General features: G+C 43.8%; 1 protein-coding gene across 11 annotated transcripts in view; it reads right to left on the bottom strand.

The window, feature by feature from the left end:
* ZBTB40 (zinc finger and BTB domain containing 40) overlaps window positions 1-17,425 on the bottom strand; it is a 66,449-nt gene that overhangs the window by 13,863 nt on the left and 35,161 nt on the right. For 9 of the 11 annotated variants that reach the window (XM_038376723.2, XM_043500115.1, XM_038376727.2 and 6 more), the window contains exons 6-10: window positions 13,111-13,303; window positions 8,337-8,473; window positions 7,661-7,859; window positions 6,041-6,174; window positions 2,331-2,499 (exon numbers count right to left, since the gene is read on the bottom strand). In XM_038376723.2, the coding sequence (XP_038232651.1) occupies window positions 2,331-2,499; window positions 6,041-6,174; window positions 7,661-7,859; window positions 8,337-8,473; window positions 13,111-13,303 (832 nt within the window). The remainder of the gene's footprint in view (window positions 1-2,330; window positions 2,500-6,040; window positions 6,175-7,660; window positions 7,860-8,336; window positions 8,474-13,110; window positions 13,304-17,425) is intronic. The other 2 variants (XM_038376729.2, XM_043500114.1) reach the window with 1 other exon arrangement.

The following is a 17,425-nucleotide window of genomic DNA, read 5'->3' as shown; positions in this document are numbered from 1 at the left end:
TTCATTGTGACCAGGATTTCACCCCCTGAATTGAACTTGCCATTGAGCTGCAATACTTATTATAGTACCTAAACTACCCAAAGAACGCATAGGATGTGTATATGAGGCAGGTGCGTAAGGAAGACTCTTAGCACCCACCTCCTGTAATCTAGGTCACTACTTGTGAGACACCAGCAGTGGAACGTATATAGACAAGCACTCAATGAAGAAGAAATGGTTACTCAAATTACAGGAGCTGTAGTTCCTCAAGACTGGTTGTTCAAATATATTCCATAACCTGCCCTTCTTCCTGCTACTGTGAGGTCTGATTAAGCCTGGACTCTGTATTGGTGAAGGAACTGAGGGGCAGGTGGGGTCACCCTGCCCTTTATGGCCTTGGTTGGGAGCACCAGGACACTTAGTCCCCCAACAGCCACCTTTGGCCAATAGGTGCTGAAATCAATTGCACCAAATACTGGAATAGATGTGAACAACACATCTCAAAGAGCCACCATTGCTGTAAGCTAAACAGGAAAGCCCCGTTTTCTGAGGTGCTCTGAGCAACTCCACACCCAGATACCTCAATAATGATTACAGGATAGACCAACCAAAATGAGCATCAGATCTTGATGCTTCCACTATTGAGTAAAGCTGGTTGCTGCCGGACATATTTCTAGCATCAGAACATTGCTCAAAGAAGCAACAGAAGCTGCATGTGCTCTAGCAGAGCGCATTCTCACTCTCACTGGTGGGTCTATGTGGGCTAAGAATAAGTAGAAATCCAGTTAGGAAGTCTCTGTGTTGAAATGGCCTGACCTTTCATCCGCATAAGCTATGAACAGCCTGGGGGATACCCTCAATGCCTTAGTTTTATCAGTGTAAAAGGAGCACTCTGCGAACAGCTAGGGTGTGACACTTAGGCTTGCCTTTGTTTGAATTTGGTTTTGGGGAAAACACAGGTCATGTATAACCTGGTTTAGGTGGAAGTCAGAAACTATGTTCGATATAAATTTTGGATGAGGTCTCGAGGATACCCTGTCATTATTAAAAAACATATGTGGGGACCCTGTCATTAGTGCTTTTATCATCCTTACCTTCTGAGGTTATTGCTACTAGAACATCTGTTCTGGTAGAAAGATGAAACAGGAAACATATAGCTGGTTGCTCAAAAGGTGGGCCCATAACCCTGCCAATATAATAATTAGATCCCTAGCAGGGGGAAAGTTTTCTGTCTGGAGGCTATACCCTCATATGGCCTTTTAGGAACACCTAGTCATGGTAGGGTCTGAAAAGGTGGAATACCCCTGAACTGTAGGGTGGAAAGGTGATATGGCTGCTAGGTGGACTCTCAGAGAGCTTATCAATGACAGTAGGACTGAAGGATGCCTGGTATCAGAAGCAGAGATGGCAATAACTGGCATTGTTGTGCCGAGATAGTGAATCTTTTACACTTTGAAGACTAAGTCTCAGAGTCCTTTCTACTGTGGAGGAGAACATTTTGTATCCAAGTTGAACAGATTCTCTGTACTGATGTATGCCAACCAGTATCCATGCTATGACAGATAGGGAATGTGAATCTGGATGGAGGATCTGTCCATCTGTTTGAGATATCATATCTGTATTGGAGTTTGGATGGGTCTGAGAATCAGAACAGCTTCAGCCATGCTGGCACTACCATGATCATTCTGGCTGTATGCAGCCTGGTCACTTTGGATCAATGGAATTAGAGGGTAAGGATACGTACAATAGGGCCAAATTAAGAATACACTGGGAAAAACAACCTGAATGTTCAAACAACCACTAAACTGCACAGTCCTTGTGCTATAGGGTTGTCATGTCACTACAGACTTGTGCTGGACAATACTGTTACCTTAGGTCAACCTATGAGATGGCTAATATATTTACAATATGAACACAGAAACCTACATGGATCCAGAGTCATGTGAATAGCCAGGGCTGAGATAGCTCCACATGAAAGTAAATCAGTGAATATGCAATGCAGCTAACAAACAGCCTGAGTGTTTCCTGAGCAAAAGCCTAGCCCATGAAATCACATATAAAGATGGTGGGTGAAACACTGAAGTTAGAGATGGTCAACACCTATTAAGCCAACCAATTCATGTCCCTGCTAATGTAGGAATGACCTTACAGTACATTTCCTAGTACTAGGGGATATGCATGAATCCATTAGGATCCCAAGCACGCCTTTAGTGAATGCCCCATTCTAATAGTAGAATAGAGGGGTTGGGCAGGCAGCAATTCCATGCTGTGATCCCACATTAAACCACACACAGCTCCAATTACCAGAGACTGGTGTAAGCGAACTGGAGTGGTACCAGCAGGTTTCTTACCCACATGCCCCAGCTCCTGCATCACTGGTTGTAGGCCTGGGAAAGACTCATGAACAGTGCATAACAGCTGACAGATCTTGATGGCAGGTACAGACTTCTCCTGTGCTGCGCTCAGAGCTGCTTTCAAGGAGGCCTCTGAACTCTCCTTCTTAGAAGAAATACTCAGTAGCTAAAGAAACACAAGAGAGAAGAAGTAGTCACATGGCAGACTATATTTTTTTCATTCCTGTACTTGCTTTAGCTTGGTTTAGACCCCTGTATGAGAAACAGAAGAACATGCCTTTCGCCACAGAACTCAGAACATAAGAACAGTCATACTGGGTCAGACCAATGGTCCATCTAGCCTAGTAACTCATTTCTGACAGCGGCAAGCACCAGATACTTCAGAGGGAATGAACAAACCAGGCCAATTTTGAGTGATCCATCCGGTCATCCAGTCCCAGCTTCGGGAAACTGGAAATTTGGGGATGCACAGAGCATGGGGTTGCATCCCTGACCATCTTGGCTAATAGCCATCAATGGACCTATCATGCATGAACTTCTCTAATTCTTTTTTGAACCCAGTTATACTTTTGGCCTTCACAACGTCTCCAGGCAACAAGTTCTACAGCACGACAGTGAGTTGTGGGAAGAAGTACCTTCTCTTGTTTGTTTTAAACCTGCTGCCTATTAATTTCATTCAGTGACCCTAAGTTGTGTTATGTGAAGGGGTAAATAAATAACACATTCTCCATTCCATTCGTGATTTTATAGTAATTATAATATATAATTAGTCGTCTCTTAGTCATCTCTTTTCTAAAATGAGCAGCCCCAGCCTTTTTAATCTTTCCTCATATGGAAGCTGTTCCACACCCCTAATCATTTTTTTGCCCTTCTCTGCTTTTCCAGTTATAATTTATCTTTTTTTGAGGTGAGACAACAAGAATTGCACACAATATTCAAGATGCGTGTGTACCATGAATTTATACAGTGGCATTATGATGTTTTCTGTCTTATTATCTATTCCTTTCCTAATGGTTCCGAACAGCATTAGCTTTTTTGACTGTCGCTGCATATTGAGCAGATGTTTTCAGAGAACTATCCACAATGACTCTAAGATTGCTTTCTTGAGTGGTAACAACTAAGTTAGACCCCATCATTTCGTATGTACAGTTTGGATTTTTTTTTTCCTATTACTTTGCACTTTCCAACACTGAATTTCATCTGCCATTTTGTCACCCAGTCAAGTGAGATTCCTTTGTAACTCTTTGCAGTCAGCTTTGGACTTAACTATCTTCAGTAGCTTAGTATTGTCTGCAAATTTTGTTCAGCCCTTTTTCCGCATCGTTTATGAATATGCTGAATAGCACGTGTCAGTACAGATCCTTGTTGCCAAGAAGGCCAATGGCATTTTGGGATGTATAAGTAGGGGCATTGCCAGCAGATCCAGAGATGTGATCATTTCCCTCTATTCGACATTGGTGAGGCCTCATCTGGAGTACTGTGTCCAGCAGAGGGCAACAAAAATGATTAGGGGACTGGAACACATGACTTATGAGGAGAGGCTGAGGGAACTGGGATTGTTTAGTCTGCGGAAGAGAAGAATGAGGGGAGATTTGATAGCTGCTTTCAACTATCTGAAGGGGGGTTCCAAAGAGGATGGATCTAGACTGTTCTCAGTGGTAGCAGATGACAGAACGAGGAGTAATGGTCTCAAGTTGCAGTGGGGGAGGTTTAGGTTGGATATTAGGAAAAACTTTTTCACTAGGAGGGTGGTGAAGCACTGGAATGTGTTACCTAGGAAGGTGGTGGAATCTCTTTCCTTGGAGGTTTTTAAGATCAGGCTTGAAAAAGCCCTGGCTGGGATGATTTAGTTGGGGATTGATCCTGCTTTGAGCAGGGGTGGGACTAGATGACCTCCTGAGGTCCCTTCCAACCCTGATATTCTATGATCCTTGGAGCACCCTGTTATTTACCTCTCTTCATTGTGAAAATTGCCCATTTATTTCTACTCTTGGCTTCCTATTTTTTAACCAGTTACTGATCCAAACCTTCCCTCTTATCCCAGGACGGCTTACTTTGCTTAAGAGCCTTTGGTAAGGGTCCTTATCAAAGGCTTTCTGAAAATCAAAGTACACTACATCCACTGTATCAGCCTTATCTACATGCTTGTTGACTCCCTCAAATAATTCTAATAGATTTAGATTTAGTGAAGCATGATTTCCCTTTACAAAAGCCACGTTTCCCACATATTGTGTTCATCTGTGCGTCCAATAATTCTGTTCTTTACTATCGTTTTAATCAATTTGTCTGGTACAGAAGTCAGGCTCCCTGGCCTGTAATTGCCAGGATTGCCCCTGAAGCCTTTTTTAAAAACAGGTGTTAGATGAGCTATCCTCCAGTCATCTGGAACAGAGGCTGATTTCAATGATAGATTACATACCACAGTTAATAGTTTTGCAATTTCATATTTGAGTTCCTTCAAAACTTTTGGGTGAATACCATCTGGTCCTGGTGACTTATTACTGTTAAATTTATTTATTTGTTCCAAAACCTCCTCTATTGCTGACTTTCCTTTGGCAGATATTATGTTTTACTTAGTTTATAACTCTGCACCAGCTGAAAGGGCTTCTGGGGATTTAGAAAGAAAAGGTTATAGAATTTCAGTTTGCTGCTTTTGGACTGAGCCAAACTAGCCCTGCTGCTCCAAGGAAGTGGGGACCATTTAAATCCCCAATAGCTCACTTTCCTTGAGGGTAATGACATTGTTAGCTAACTGGTAACTCCAGCCTTTCATTGGGAGATAGCACTGATGTGCTGTGATTTATAGGACATTAAAGTCAAATCATTCCGATGGCCTTTGGGTGTTTCCCTCCCCTTCAACCCTGATCCCATGGTACTATACCCACTGTATCTCTTCTTGGCCATAGAAGCACTAACTGTGTATGGGATAAGCAACAGCATGGGAAGAGTTGAGGATGTTACTAGGAAGTCTGCATCAGGTCAAGGCTTGAGAGAACTTTCCATTTTAACAAATATTTATAATCAGTCTAAATAACACCAAATCCTCAGAGAGGCTGCAACATCAATTAGCAAGAGCAGAGCTGATCAGGTGAAGGCTGCTCTGTGAATAAATTTCAAGCGCCAGCCAGCCACTGAGGAGCCCAGCAGATGCTTTTGCCTCTTTTAGTTCTACAGGCTCGATGTGGCCTAGTCTCCCTTTCCTAGAGGTGAATGCCAAGGTGGGCTCGCCAACATTACAAGACAGCTAAAATCCACCAAATCATAGCAACAGCTATATCATTCTCAGCATGTCCCCTATGAATACTTCACGTGTTTGACAGGCAGTCTGAAGGCTGCTGACCCACAGGACAGTCCACACCATGCTAGTTGACAGCTGTGCTTTCCCTAAGGCATCTATGCCACTTTGCAGAGATGAGCTGGTACTGTATGGCAGGGCACCTACATTTTGCTCAAATGAGGGCCTATTGGTAACTTCCAGGAGCCAGAGCTGCATGCATATCTTGCATAAAATGTCTGTCAACCCCTCATTCTCAGAGAAGGGTAGCTCTGAGAACACAGATGCCAGTATGCCATGCTCTACTCTGATCTAAGTGGCTTCAACTTGAATCAGGATGGAACATTTAAAGCTAGGAGCCGTCAATATCATGGAATGTACATTGCATTAAAGCAGAGGATAGCTGTGGGCCACCTTACCACCCCATCAGTACCTCTTTCACCACCTCTGTGAGGCCCACTTCTCCTGGAGCCAAGCCCTCCAGTCCAGCTCTCTGCTTGATGGCCTCCGTGATCAGCTTGCTGTGTCTCAGTATTATCTCGATGGCTGTACTTTCACTGGTGGCCACTGAAGGAAAAGAATATATTAAGAATGGAGGGGGTTCCTGCAGGCTCTTATCTCTATTCACCCCATTTCAGACGGGGCCCCTCCCTCAGTGGGAATGCTTCCCTTTGGGAGCTGGGGGAGGGTCAAGGACTAAGGTGCAGACTTTGGTGGCATTAGTTATGGCTGTGAATACACCATTCAACAATAAATCCAACTTGAAATAAAGCAGGAGTAACTGTGTTCAATGCTTGTCCACTTTGGAGTGTGGGGTGAGAAGAACAGATTTCGTGATTCTTTTGAAGGAATTTCTTTAAAGAAACATTGTCAACTTAAACAATCATCACACTTCTCTTTGAGTGCATCCTGCCTGCTTTTGTAACCAGCAGTGCCTAAGATTGCTGCAGTGGAACAAATTAGAGGATAAATATATTTTCTCTAGTTTTTCCAGTGTGTTTACTTGGTACATTTAATAGCACTTTGTGTACAGTCAGCTTCACTCTCTCCCAACACTGCGAGTCAGCCAGCTGAGCGCCACTCTTGTTTGTGTGAGATTATTATTCAGTAAGTGGGTAAAGAAAAGCATTTTAAAGTAGGAAAATGTAATTATAGTTGGCAGGGAAACTCCGAGGCAGAAATAAGTTGTAGAGGGTCAGGCAGTGGACTTGTACCAGCTGTGGCCTTGGAGCTACGATTAGCTTATGTTTTCAAACTGATAGGGTTTCAGTTTGATGGTACCTCTTGAATTCTTTCAAATCAGTTTTTTTACTGAAAGTGCTAACCAGGTGCAGGGAGGTGACAAACTTGCATTTTCGTTACCTGGCAGGACACCAGAGAGGGGGAACTGAGTCAGGGAAAGACAAACACCCTCCCCAGGCCTCAAAAGCTTTTTTGATTTCTAGAGACAAATGCTGCATTGTTTGAAAGAGTTCAGTAAATATCAGTTCTCCAATCCTGCTGTGCCCCCTTATTTCTCATTTCAATGAACAATATGCTACACAATTCTAGCAATGCATAACACCACATGGAAAGCTGTTGTTCTGGTGTTTCCGGCTCCAACTATAAAGAATGTGCGCTGGAAGTCATACAAGAAAGATGGCTTTCACCATTTTTCCAGCCAAGTTGGGGGGTGACTCAAGGGATTCAGACACACAGCCAAACCTCTACATGCTTATCTGAGCTCTGAAGCATTTAGTCACCACTTCACAGGATTGGGGTGAGAGCTGATGTACATCTCTACATCTGCAGCAGGGGGGAGCGCAGGAAGTGAGAAGATCTGGTGGGATCTGAGAGGAAAGCACCTCTAAAGCATAGGAGGAAAGTAGACTGAGTGAGATCTGTGAGGATTTGTTGTTGACTGGGGGAGGGAGGCTCTGTAGATAATCCATTTCTTATGTCTGTGGGGATGAGGGGAAGAAGGATCGGGTGGGAACAATGAGAAAGGCACCTCAGGGAGGATCTGGTAGGATCTAGAAGGAAAACATCTTTGTCCAGAATACAACATCACTACCTGTTTGGAAGAAAAACTCTGCATCGGGTTCCTTCCGGATTTCCTCAATGAGCAGGTTCAGAGAAAGCTCTGCCTCTCGCGCTGCCAGGAGCAGCTGCCAAACGGCAGTCACCGACACAGTTTGTTCTTCCAGTGCTGCAGATACGAGTGAGCTGAAACCACTCGAGTCAGTCTCCCTCTTCACAATCTGTTCCATTACCTTCAAGAAACAGGCACCAAGACACTAAGAAGAACTTCTATGCATCTGCCACAAACTAGCCAACTACCCATCTGCCTGCTGGAGATCTGGACTCTCATTTTGATACTGCCCTGCTGAGACCTATACCAGGAACATGTGTCACGTGACCAAAATGCTTGCGCCATGCAGCAGCTAATGTGCAGCCAGACTGGGTACTTACAGGAGCACCAATGCAAGTACCAAGAGAAACTGAAGCCATTCCCTTGGTTGTGGAGCGAGTAGTTGCTATTTGGCAACTTTTAGCTCCATGAATCCAACTTTTGCTGTGTTATGCTGCACCTGGTGAAAGCTAACGAGAGATTAACCCAACTTCTGCAGTAAAAAAACCTGCACCATGTTGCAATGATGAATGAAATAATCAGGTGCTCTTTAGCCTTCCACATACAATCAGGGTTTAGGACACCATACTCTAGTCAAATACGAAGACAATCCTCTCACCTCTCTTTCTCCAGGAGCTAAGTTTTGTGCAGCTGAGATCCCTCGCAGCAGCATCTGTGTGTCCATGAAGAGCTCTGCAAAGTTTTCTTGGTATCGTTTCAGTAATTGGGTCCCATAATCCTCTGGGGTCCATCTGGCTGAATGCAAATGAAAACAACAGTTCAATATGTTGTGCCTTTCTGTGCGCAGAGCTAAGGGGATAAAGCAGACAGGGGACCACACTGGCACACTAGGTTACTGCAGTAGCCTTTCATTTGGGAGATCTGGGTCCAAATCCAAGCACAGGATGCAAGGAAAAAATAGGTTTCAGTTATAATCACTAATGATCTGTAAACTGAAAATTGAAGGAAGCACAGATTCTCCTCACAACAGCCTTGGAGGCCAGGGGGTTCCAGGACAGGTCTGAGGTGTCTTGGTAGTACTGTGCTATGAATATCAGAGGGTAGATACTCCAGTCAGGATGGAGTGTCACTGGCAGAGCCTCGGGGATCAGAAGAAATGAACAGCAGCAGGCATGAGGTGCACTGGCTGAGCTGTGTAACAGAAGTTTGCAGTGTTCACCTGCCCTTTAGTGAGGTCTAGCCAAATGCTATTAGCCATTCAGTTGTCTGAGCTCTAAACTTATCTATATAAAAGGAGACATTATAAACTGTACAGTGTGTGTATACACACAAGTCTCTTGGCTGCAGATAGATATTCCTAGTCTATTCAAAGCATCAGTCACAGTCCTCCTAGTTCAGAAGATCAAAGGCTCAGCTTCTTAAACAGACCATATAGTCCAGCATATGAAGACAATATTGTGAGATGATCCTTCACAGTTTCTCCTTTCAATTCCCCTGTAGTTAGAAGGTTCCATTGCTGACTTTTAGTTGGTCCTATGCTTTAGTTTACACTGAGGGTGCCATGGTCTATAAGTCACAAGCTGTGAGTAACTCTTCAGTGTGTACAAGTAATGTATTAAGTACACTACACCATTTCCCAAACAACCACATGGCCAAGATAATCTGGGTCTGGGTAGGCGGGGTTATCTTTGATGAGAATATTTAGGGGAAAGTAAAGCAAATTGTGGATTGCAAAACAGCAGCCAAAAAACAAAACAAACAAACAAACGAAACAAACAAAAACAATGTCTCTTCTGAAGACCTGAGAAATGATGAACCTAGAATACCACATTCCATTGTAGGCACAGCAACACCAGAACGTAGTTGAAAACTTGAGTGAATCAGGAAAGAGCACCAAATGCGATTCAGATGCTGAAGGAAGGCATGAGTTACAATTACAGAGCTATTGGGCTTTTAGGGAATAGATAGAGAGTCTCAAAGAACTGGAAATGTACACACTGTAAAGAGAGAGCACAACTCTTTAGGGTGGGGAAAGGAGTCAATGGGAATTAATGGATGAAATTAAGAAAAGGAAGATTCAGAGTGAACATCAGAAAAAACTTCCTGCCAGTGAATTAAATGAGACAGTGGTCTGGTCTCCCAAGGGAAGCGGTGAAAACCTCATTGCCCAATCTAGCTTTAAATGTAACATCCTGGAGCTGTAAGGAACAATCCTACACTGAGCAGGGAGCTGGGCTAAGAACTAGTAGGTTTTTTTCTCATATTTAATGTTTAAGATTTCATTAAACAAACATTAATTCTTAGAATTGATTCCAAACCTTGTAATCATGTCTAGCCCTAAAAATGCATGCACACTTAGTACAAGTCATTTAAACTCTGTCCATAGAAATAAGGTACATTTCACATCACACTAATACTCTACCAAATCCAGAGCTGTTCAATTTGACACACAGTGCAGTGCGGTATCAATGGACTCTCCCTCACTCTTTATTTCCATGGTAAAGAACATTGTGCTTCTATTTATTCCAATTTCAATTCCAGGATATGCAACTCATGTAATGAAGGAATGCTCCTCCCTGGAATGGGTATTACCATTAGATAATTAACAACATTCGGAGTCTGATGTTTCAAGGGAAGCAATGGTGCTCAACAAATGATGAGGCAAACTGTCTGCCTGGAATGTTTGTCACACAGGGATTTCTCGGTATTATGAGCACAAATTTGCTTTCTATTAAAACTTTCATTTACATATCGCTGCATTTCAATTTAGTTTTTAATTTTTAAGTGGCTTCAGCACTGATGAAAGATGCTGGCCAATTTGAAGTCCAGGAGGGAGGACCTAGGCCCACATAGGACAGAAGGTCCAACCCCACTCAAATGAAGGATGGTCCTCAGAGCTCAAAAGACAGAGCTGCTGTGGCCGGGGAGAGGCACCCCTCCCCCGGCCTGGAGCTGCTGCAGCAAGAGAGGACTGGGGGAAGTCCTCTCTCTCCCTGCTGCAACCTGCATCCGAAACTCCTCATCCCTGCCCCCTCCAGAGCCTTCAACCCCAGCCACAGCCCTCGCCCCCCATACCCCAACCCTCTGCCCTAGCCCTGAGCCCTCTCCTGTACCCAAATTCCCTTACCCCATTGTACCCCAACCCTCTGCCGCACCTTGAGCCCCCTCCCACACTCCAAACCCTTGACCCCACCCCCGCCACACATCTCCTCCATATTGGTGCACATAACAAAATTCATTTCGCACAAGGATCTAAGAAATTAGAGGGAACATTGCTGAGGAGGAGGTGCGGTGACTCTGTGCAGCCATGGACAGGGAGTGCCTAAATAGAGAAGGTGCAGAGAACCTCGGCAGGAGGTTATAGAGGAGCCAGAATAGGGCCTGCAACTGGGCACACGGAGGTAGGCATCTGCCAGAGTCTCCTATGTGGGATTGAATGCCTTGGAGCCTGAAATCTTTCATAGAAATGACTACAAAGGCATTCATAGTGGTTATTTGGGAGTTACACTCTTTTCTCCCCAATGCTGTGGTGATCCATACTTTTGTGGTCTCGAGCTGCAATTAGACTTTGAGACTGCCCAGCCACCTACTCCAAACGGCAGCTGTGGCAAAACACAGCAGCACAATTACTCAAAGGCTTTGCACTCAACAGATATTAATGCAGACTCAAGGACTCCAGCAGCAGCCATCACATAGGGATGCTTCAAAAGGTCTCATTACTACCACATACTGATGCTTAAACACAGTAACAGCGCCAGTCTATGCGACAGCCCTATGTCCTGTCCCTGGGAAGGAACTACTGACTCTCCCATGTTACTATATCGACATTTACCAGTGACACAGGAAAGCCCCTCCCTTTTAACTTACCCCACGACACATCTGTGGGACCCTCCTGGGCAAGGCCAAACACCAATTCTAGATTAGATTATTAGAGCTGGATTTTCATAGGACAACATTATAAATTTACAAACCAAACTGTATAAATGCCAACTAAATACTGCAGGATTGCAGCCACTAATGGAAAGAGCTCCAAGGGAGGGCCTGGGTTCAGTATGGGAACCTATATTTCATATGGTCATTCATGATGTGGAAGGTGTAACTGTTTAAGTGGCCCATCTGCTGCAGAGGTTATAGCTTTGCCCACTCTCCAGCTCTGGTTCTCTCTTTAGTCCTGTAAATTATATCTAGCTCTCTTATAAAACCTTGTAAGATCCCGAGAGAGATCTCAGGGACACCCATCAGCTCTGGGAGACTGTGGGGCTTACATGCTCTCAGAACCAAAGAATTTAGTGGGTCAGATTCTCAGCTGACATCTGATTTCAATGGATATACACCAACTGAAAATCTAGCCCACAATCTCCACATGAGTCCCAAGCCATGGGGAAGGGCACTCAAAACCAGCCTTCTACAAGAAAGCTAGTCACAACTTGAGCCCTGGAGAGAGACTCATTTCCCTCAGCAATGAGATTGGCTAACTTGAAATACTGGGCATGAAAGGCAATGTTTGTGCTTGAATGCTTTGGCATCTTTAAGATTTGGTATCTGCAAGATTTTGGTATCTGCTTTTCTCACATAAGGGGGGCACCTGTACCAGCAGCCAAATATGCCACTAACACATCAGTGCATCAAACAGCGGAGTTCGGCAATTTTGCCTATAAAAGGAACATTGTATGCAACCCTAGGTTTGTCACAGATACCAGTGCTATTATGTTCATGTGATTAACTAAAAGCTTATTTGTAATTAGGTACTGGATAGAAACAGTCTTGTATTTAACAGATTAGCTTTAAATCATTAGATTTAAATGTCACCAAGGAGCAGTTATGGGCTTGCATATGGCAACACTTGCTCTGTATCATAACATGGGCCTGGGGAGGGACAGACGATTGTCACTGGCAAGGTCCTCTTATCCCATTGTTCTTTCACTCATCTGGTGTTTTGTGAAAATAGTCTCCATTTCTGCTTTCATAAAAGTAAGCTTTCAGAAGTGCACTGAAGTCCAGACAAACATCCAAACTTTCTGGCCATTATCTGAACACTTTGAAGATTTCACAGACTCATGGATTCTAAGGGAAGAAGGGACCACTGTGATCATCCTGTCTGATCTCCTGTGTAACACAAGCCACAGAACTGCCCCACAATAATTCCTAGAGCAGATCTTCTAGAACAACACCCAATGTTGAATTAAAAATTGCCAGTGATGAGAATTCGCCTTGGTAAATTGTTCCAATGGCTAATTCCCTCACCGTTAAAAATTTACATCTTATTTCCAGTCTCATTTTGTCTAGCTTCAACTTCCAGGCACTGGATTCTGTTATATCCTTCTCTGACAGATTGCGGGCCATTATCAAATATTTGCTCCCTATGTAGGTACTTATAGACTGTGATCAAGTCACCCCGTAGCTTTTCTTTGTTGAGCTAAATCCATTAATACCTGTGCCATCAGACACAACTGCTGCTGCCACCAAATTGTCTAGCAGAAGGTGCAGATCAGGGAATGATGCTTTTACAGCCCCAAGGAGTTTTACCAAGCTCTCAGCTTTCAGGGTCTTCTCTTCCACCACCTTCCTGAGCAGATTCTCCATTGCCCCCCCGTGGGAGCTGCCTTCACAGCAATCCAGAATCATCTGCAGGAACAAGCAAACAACCAGTTATGAGAAATTCTTAATGACTTTTATGTCTGAATGACTTAAGATGGCCTAAAATGGCATAAGATTACAACATGCTCTCTTAATTTTATATAATCTTTTTACACTTTTTCTAGTATTGCACCTACTGTATCCATTGCTTCAGCTGTATTTCACATCATACTCTGAAGTATTTATAAGGTGCCTGTAACTTTGGTTTCTAAGCACACTATATGTGACTGACATTTGTCAACCAGAAAAATAGGTTGTGAAGAAACACGTCTGGAGGACAAAGACTGAACTGGGGAGGGTGGTCTCAGGCTGAAAGAGACTTCCAACCTGTGTATGGAAGATCTGTAACCTGTTTGTATTATCTATCAGGGTGAGACACTGCTTGATTCTAATCCTGTCTAGTTTATAGAACTCAGATTGCAATTTTACTTTTATTTCTTACGTAACCAACTTTGATCTGTACGCTTATTACGTATAATCACTTACAGTCTGTCTTTCTATAGTTAAGCAACCTGTTTTATATATTATCTAAAACAGTGCTTTTTGGTTGAAGAGCTTGGGAAATCTGCTCAGGTTGTAAGGGCTGGTGGACGTCCACTTTCCTTTGTAGAAGTGGCAGACTGAGTAATAAACTTACAGTGGTCAGGCTTCTGACAAGGGCAAGATGGTACAGCCCTGGGTTGCGAGGCTGGGAAGCTGGGGGGAATTGGCTGGAGTCTCTCTATTGCTGTTGTGTAAGTGCAATACCTGGAAAGGTTTGCAGCTTGTCACAGCATCACAGGGAGCCCCGGTTGGTGGCACAGACTGCTCAGTGGCACCCAGTTCCAGATGGCACCTCGGGGAACCCATCACATAGGTATATGTAGTTTATTGACCTCCCTCTATGCACAAGGTCAGATCATAGAATCATAGAATATCAGGGTTGGAAAAAAAAATTTGGTTTTAGTTTTTTTTTGGTTTGTTTTTTCTTTTTTTGCTCCTGGAAAATGGGTGGAAGGGAGAGAAACCTTAGTATTTTAATAAATACCTTATTTGTTAACAGTGATTTATTTATATGACCCAGCCATGGACCATCCCTTATGCATGGTATAACAAATACTTAGCACAAGATTAAAAACACACTCTGAATACAAGATTGCACTTCTCGAATACAGGCAGTAGCAGAAGAGATGGTCTTTTCACAAGGAATAACATATACCACATTCCAAACACAGGCAAGCATAGACACTATGCAAGAAAACCCTTTACAAACAGCAGACTCTACATTGCTCTGCTGTCAGCAAATAGTTCTGAAACCCACTGGAACAGTGCGTTTCATCTCCTCCTGCTACTGCTACCAATTACTCTGTTAGCTCAAGTTGTAGATCTGTGCTGTGGCTGTAAAAGGTCCAGACCCTGCTAATGACACAGTCTGGGGGTCAGTATGGTTCTACATGATGGAATTTGCATTTTTTCAATCTGTTTTTTAAATTAGGAAACTGCATCAAAAAGTTATGTTAAAAGAATATTAGGATTGAAAAGTCAAGCTCTCATAAATTAGGAAATGCCACAGTTAAGGTTCCACATGCAACCCTAATTCAGCCCCCTTGTCTGTATGCATTATGATAGCTTTTAATTACATGATCACATACTATTGTTTCCATGGGACCCCTGCCTCATTCAATGCACAGGATGGAACTGCTCTCTGGGTGAATCAGCATTGTGGGGGGGAAAAGAAAAAAAAAAAAAAAGAGAAAGTTACTTACTTTCTGCAGAAACATAGGTTCTTCGAGATCTGTGTCCCTGGGGGTGCTCCACTTTAGGTGTTTGTGTGCCCCCTGCACTCATAATTGGAGATTTATGGTAGCAGTGCCCGGTTGGGTCACACATGCGTGGTCCCCATCTTGCACCACTTCAGAAGGCTAATTGGCGCCATGCAACCAACCCCCTCTCTGTTCCTTCTCTACTGCAGAGCACTAGTGTGAAACTCCGAAGTAGAGGGGAAGAGGGAGGGTAGTGGAGCATCCACAGGGGGACACATCTCGAAGAACCTATGTTACTGCACAAGGTGAGTAACTTTCTCTTCTTCTTCTGCCCTCCGGTAAGTGGAAGGAATTTCAGAGTTGAAGTCATAGCAGATGAGAGTACAGAGAGTCCAAACAGGGTAGCGGAGGTTGCATGTTGTTCTAAAGCAGAATGTTGAGCAAATGCATGGACTGAGGCCCAGGTTGCAGTCTTACAGATTTCTGTAATGGGAACATTGTTAAGGAATGCTCTGGGGTAGATAAGGACATGGTAGAATGAATGCGAATCCCCAAATGGGGTTGTTGGACATGCTGATGGTAACAGTTTTATGCAATCCGAAATCCATTTGGATAGCCTTTGTGTGGATATGGCATTCCCTTTTGATCGTTCAGTGATTGAAATAAACAGTTTTGGAGACTTACAAACGCTTTTGTTCTGTCTATGTAGAAGGCTATTGCCCTGCGTACATCCAAGGTATGTAGTCTGGACTGCCATCTATTCTCGTGGGGTTTGGGGTAGAAAAATCGGTAGGTGGATAGGTTGATTGAGGTGAAACAATGAGACAATTTTAGGCAAAAACTTAGGAGGAAACTTTATCTTTGAAAAAGACTGTGTATGGTGGGTCTACCATGAGAGCGCTCAATTCTCCCATCCATTTGGCAGATGTAATCACCATGAGAAAAGATACAACAAAAAGCACGTCATCCTGTGTTCAAATGGAGGGCAGGTGAGTATTTGAAGGACTAGATTAGATTAAGGTCCCATGGTGGGGTAACTTTTCTCACTTCAGGGTAGAAGTTGTTGAGGCCTTTGAGGAACCTTTTGGTGAGCGGGTGAGCAAATATAGACAATTTGTCTACCTTGTGGTGAAACGCTGTGATAGCAGAGAGACACACTGCAATCAAGCTCATGGAAAGACCCAACTTTTTAAGTTGTAATAAGTAGTCCAGTATTAGTGGCAAAGGGGCTGATATTGCTGCAGTTCATTTTTGTTGGTGCCATGCATCAAATCTTTTCCATTTGTATAGGTAGGTGGTGCGGGTGTTTGTTCTGCAGCTATGTAGCGAAGTGTTTTGTACTTCATTCGAACACATTATTTCAGATCCCTTGAGCCATGAAGTAGCCATGCTTTGAGATGGAGTCTTTGGGGATCCGGATGAAGAATGTGACCTGTGTTCCGAGACAGAAGATGAGGCAGAAGCGGGAGTGTTCGTGGTGGGCATACCGAGAGTTTGAGAAGGTAAGGGTACCAAGTTTGGCAAGGCCACGTGCGGGCTAATCAGAATTACCCTGGTGTTTTCATGTCTGATTTTGTGGCTCACCGGGGTTAGGAGGAGGGTTGGGGGAAATGCGTGTCAATTCATAGATATTAAGGTCAGAAGGGACCATTATGATAATCTAGTCTGATCTCCTCCACAATGCAGGCCACCAAATCCCACCCACCCACTCCTGCAATAAACCTCTCACCTATGTCTGAGCTATTGAAGTCCTCAAATTGTGGTTTAAAGACTTCAAGGTGCAGAGAATCCTCCAGCAAGTGACCTGTGCCCCATACTGCAGAGGAAGGCGAAAAACCCCCAGGGCCTCTTCCAATCTGCCCTGGAGGAAAATTCCTTCCCGATCCCAAATATGGCGATCAGCTGAACCCTGAGCATGTGGGCAAGATTCACGAGCCAGATACCCAGGGAAGAATTCTCTGTAGTAACTCAGATCCCACCCCTTCTAACATCCCATCACAGGCCATTGGGCCTATTTATCATGAATAGTTAAAGATCAATTAATTGCCAAAATCAGGTTATCAAATTATGTATAGGAGAGGAGCTTTCCACTTCACAAGGAAGCGATACCCAGAAAGCGGTGACCGAGTCCCGCCCTGGAGCAGAACAGTGGGCATTTGGTGTTTTGTGCCGTTGTAAACAGGTCTATCATAGGGAATCCCCAATTCTTGAAGATGTTCTGGAGAATGCGTGTGTCCAGTTCCCACTTGTGGTCCTGGAAGAAATTCCTGCTTTGTGTATCTGCCATAGTGTTCTGGCAGCCAGGTAGATATTGTGCTGTAATGTGGATATTGTGTCTGATGCACCACTGCCAGAGTCTTATGGCTTC

The sequence above is a fragment of the Dermochelys coriacea genome, chromosome 18 (assembly GCF_009764565.3).
Source record: "Dermochelys coriacea isolate rDerCor1 chromosome 18, rDerCor1.pri.v4, whole genome shotgun sequence".
Lineage (NCBI taxonomy): Eukaryota > Metazoa > Chordata > Testudines > Dermochelyidae > Dermochelys > Dermochelys coriacea.
Note: the sequence above shows the minus strand (reverse complement) of the source record. Positions and strands in the feature narration are given on the sequence as shown.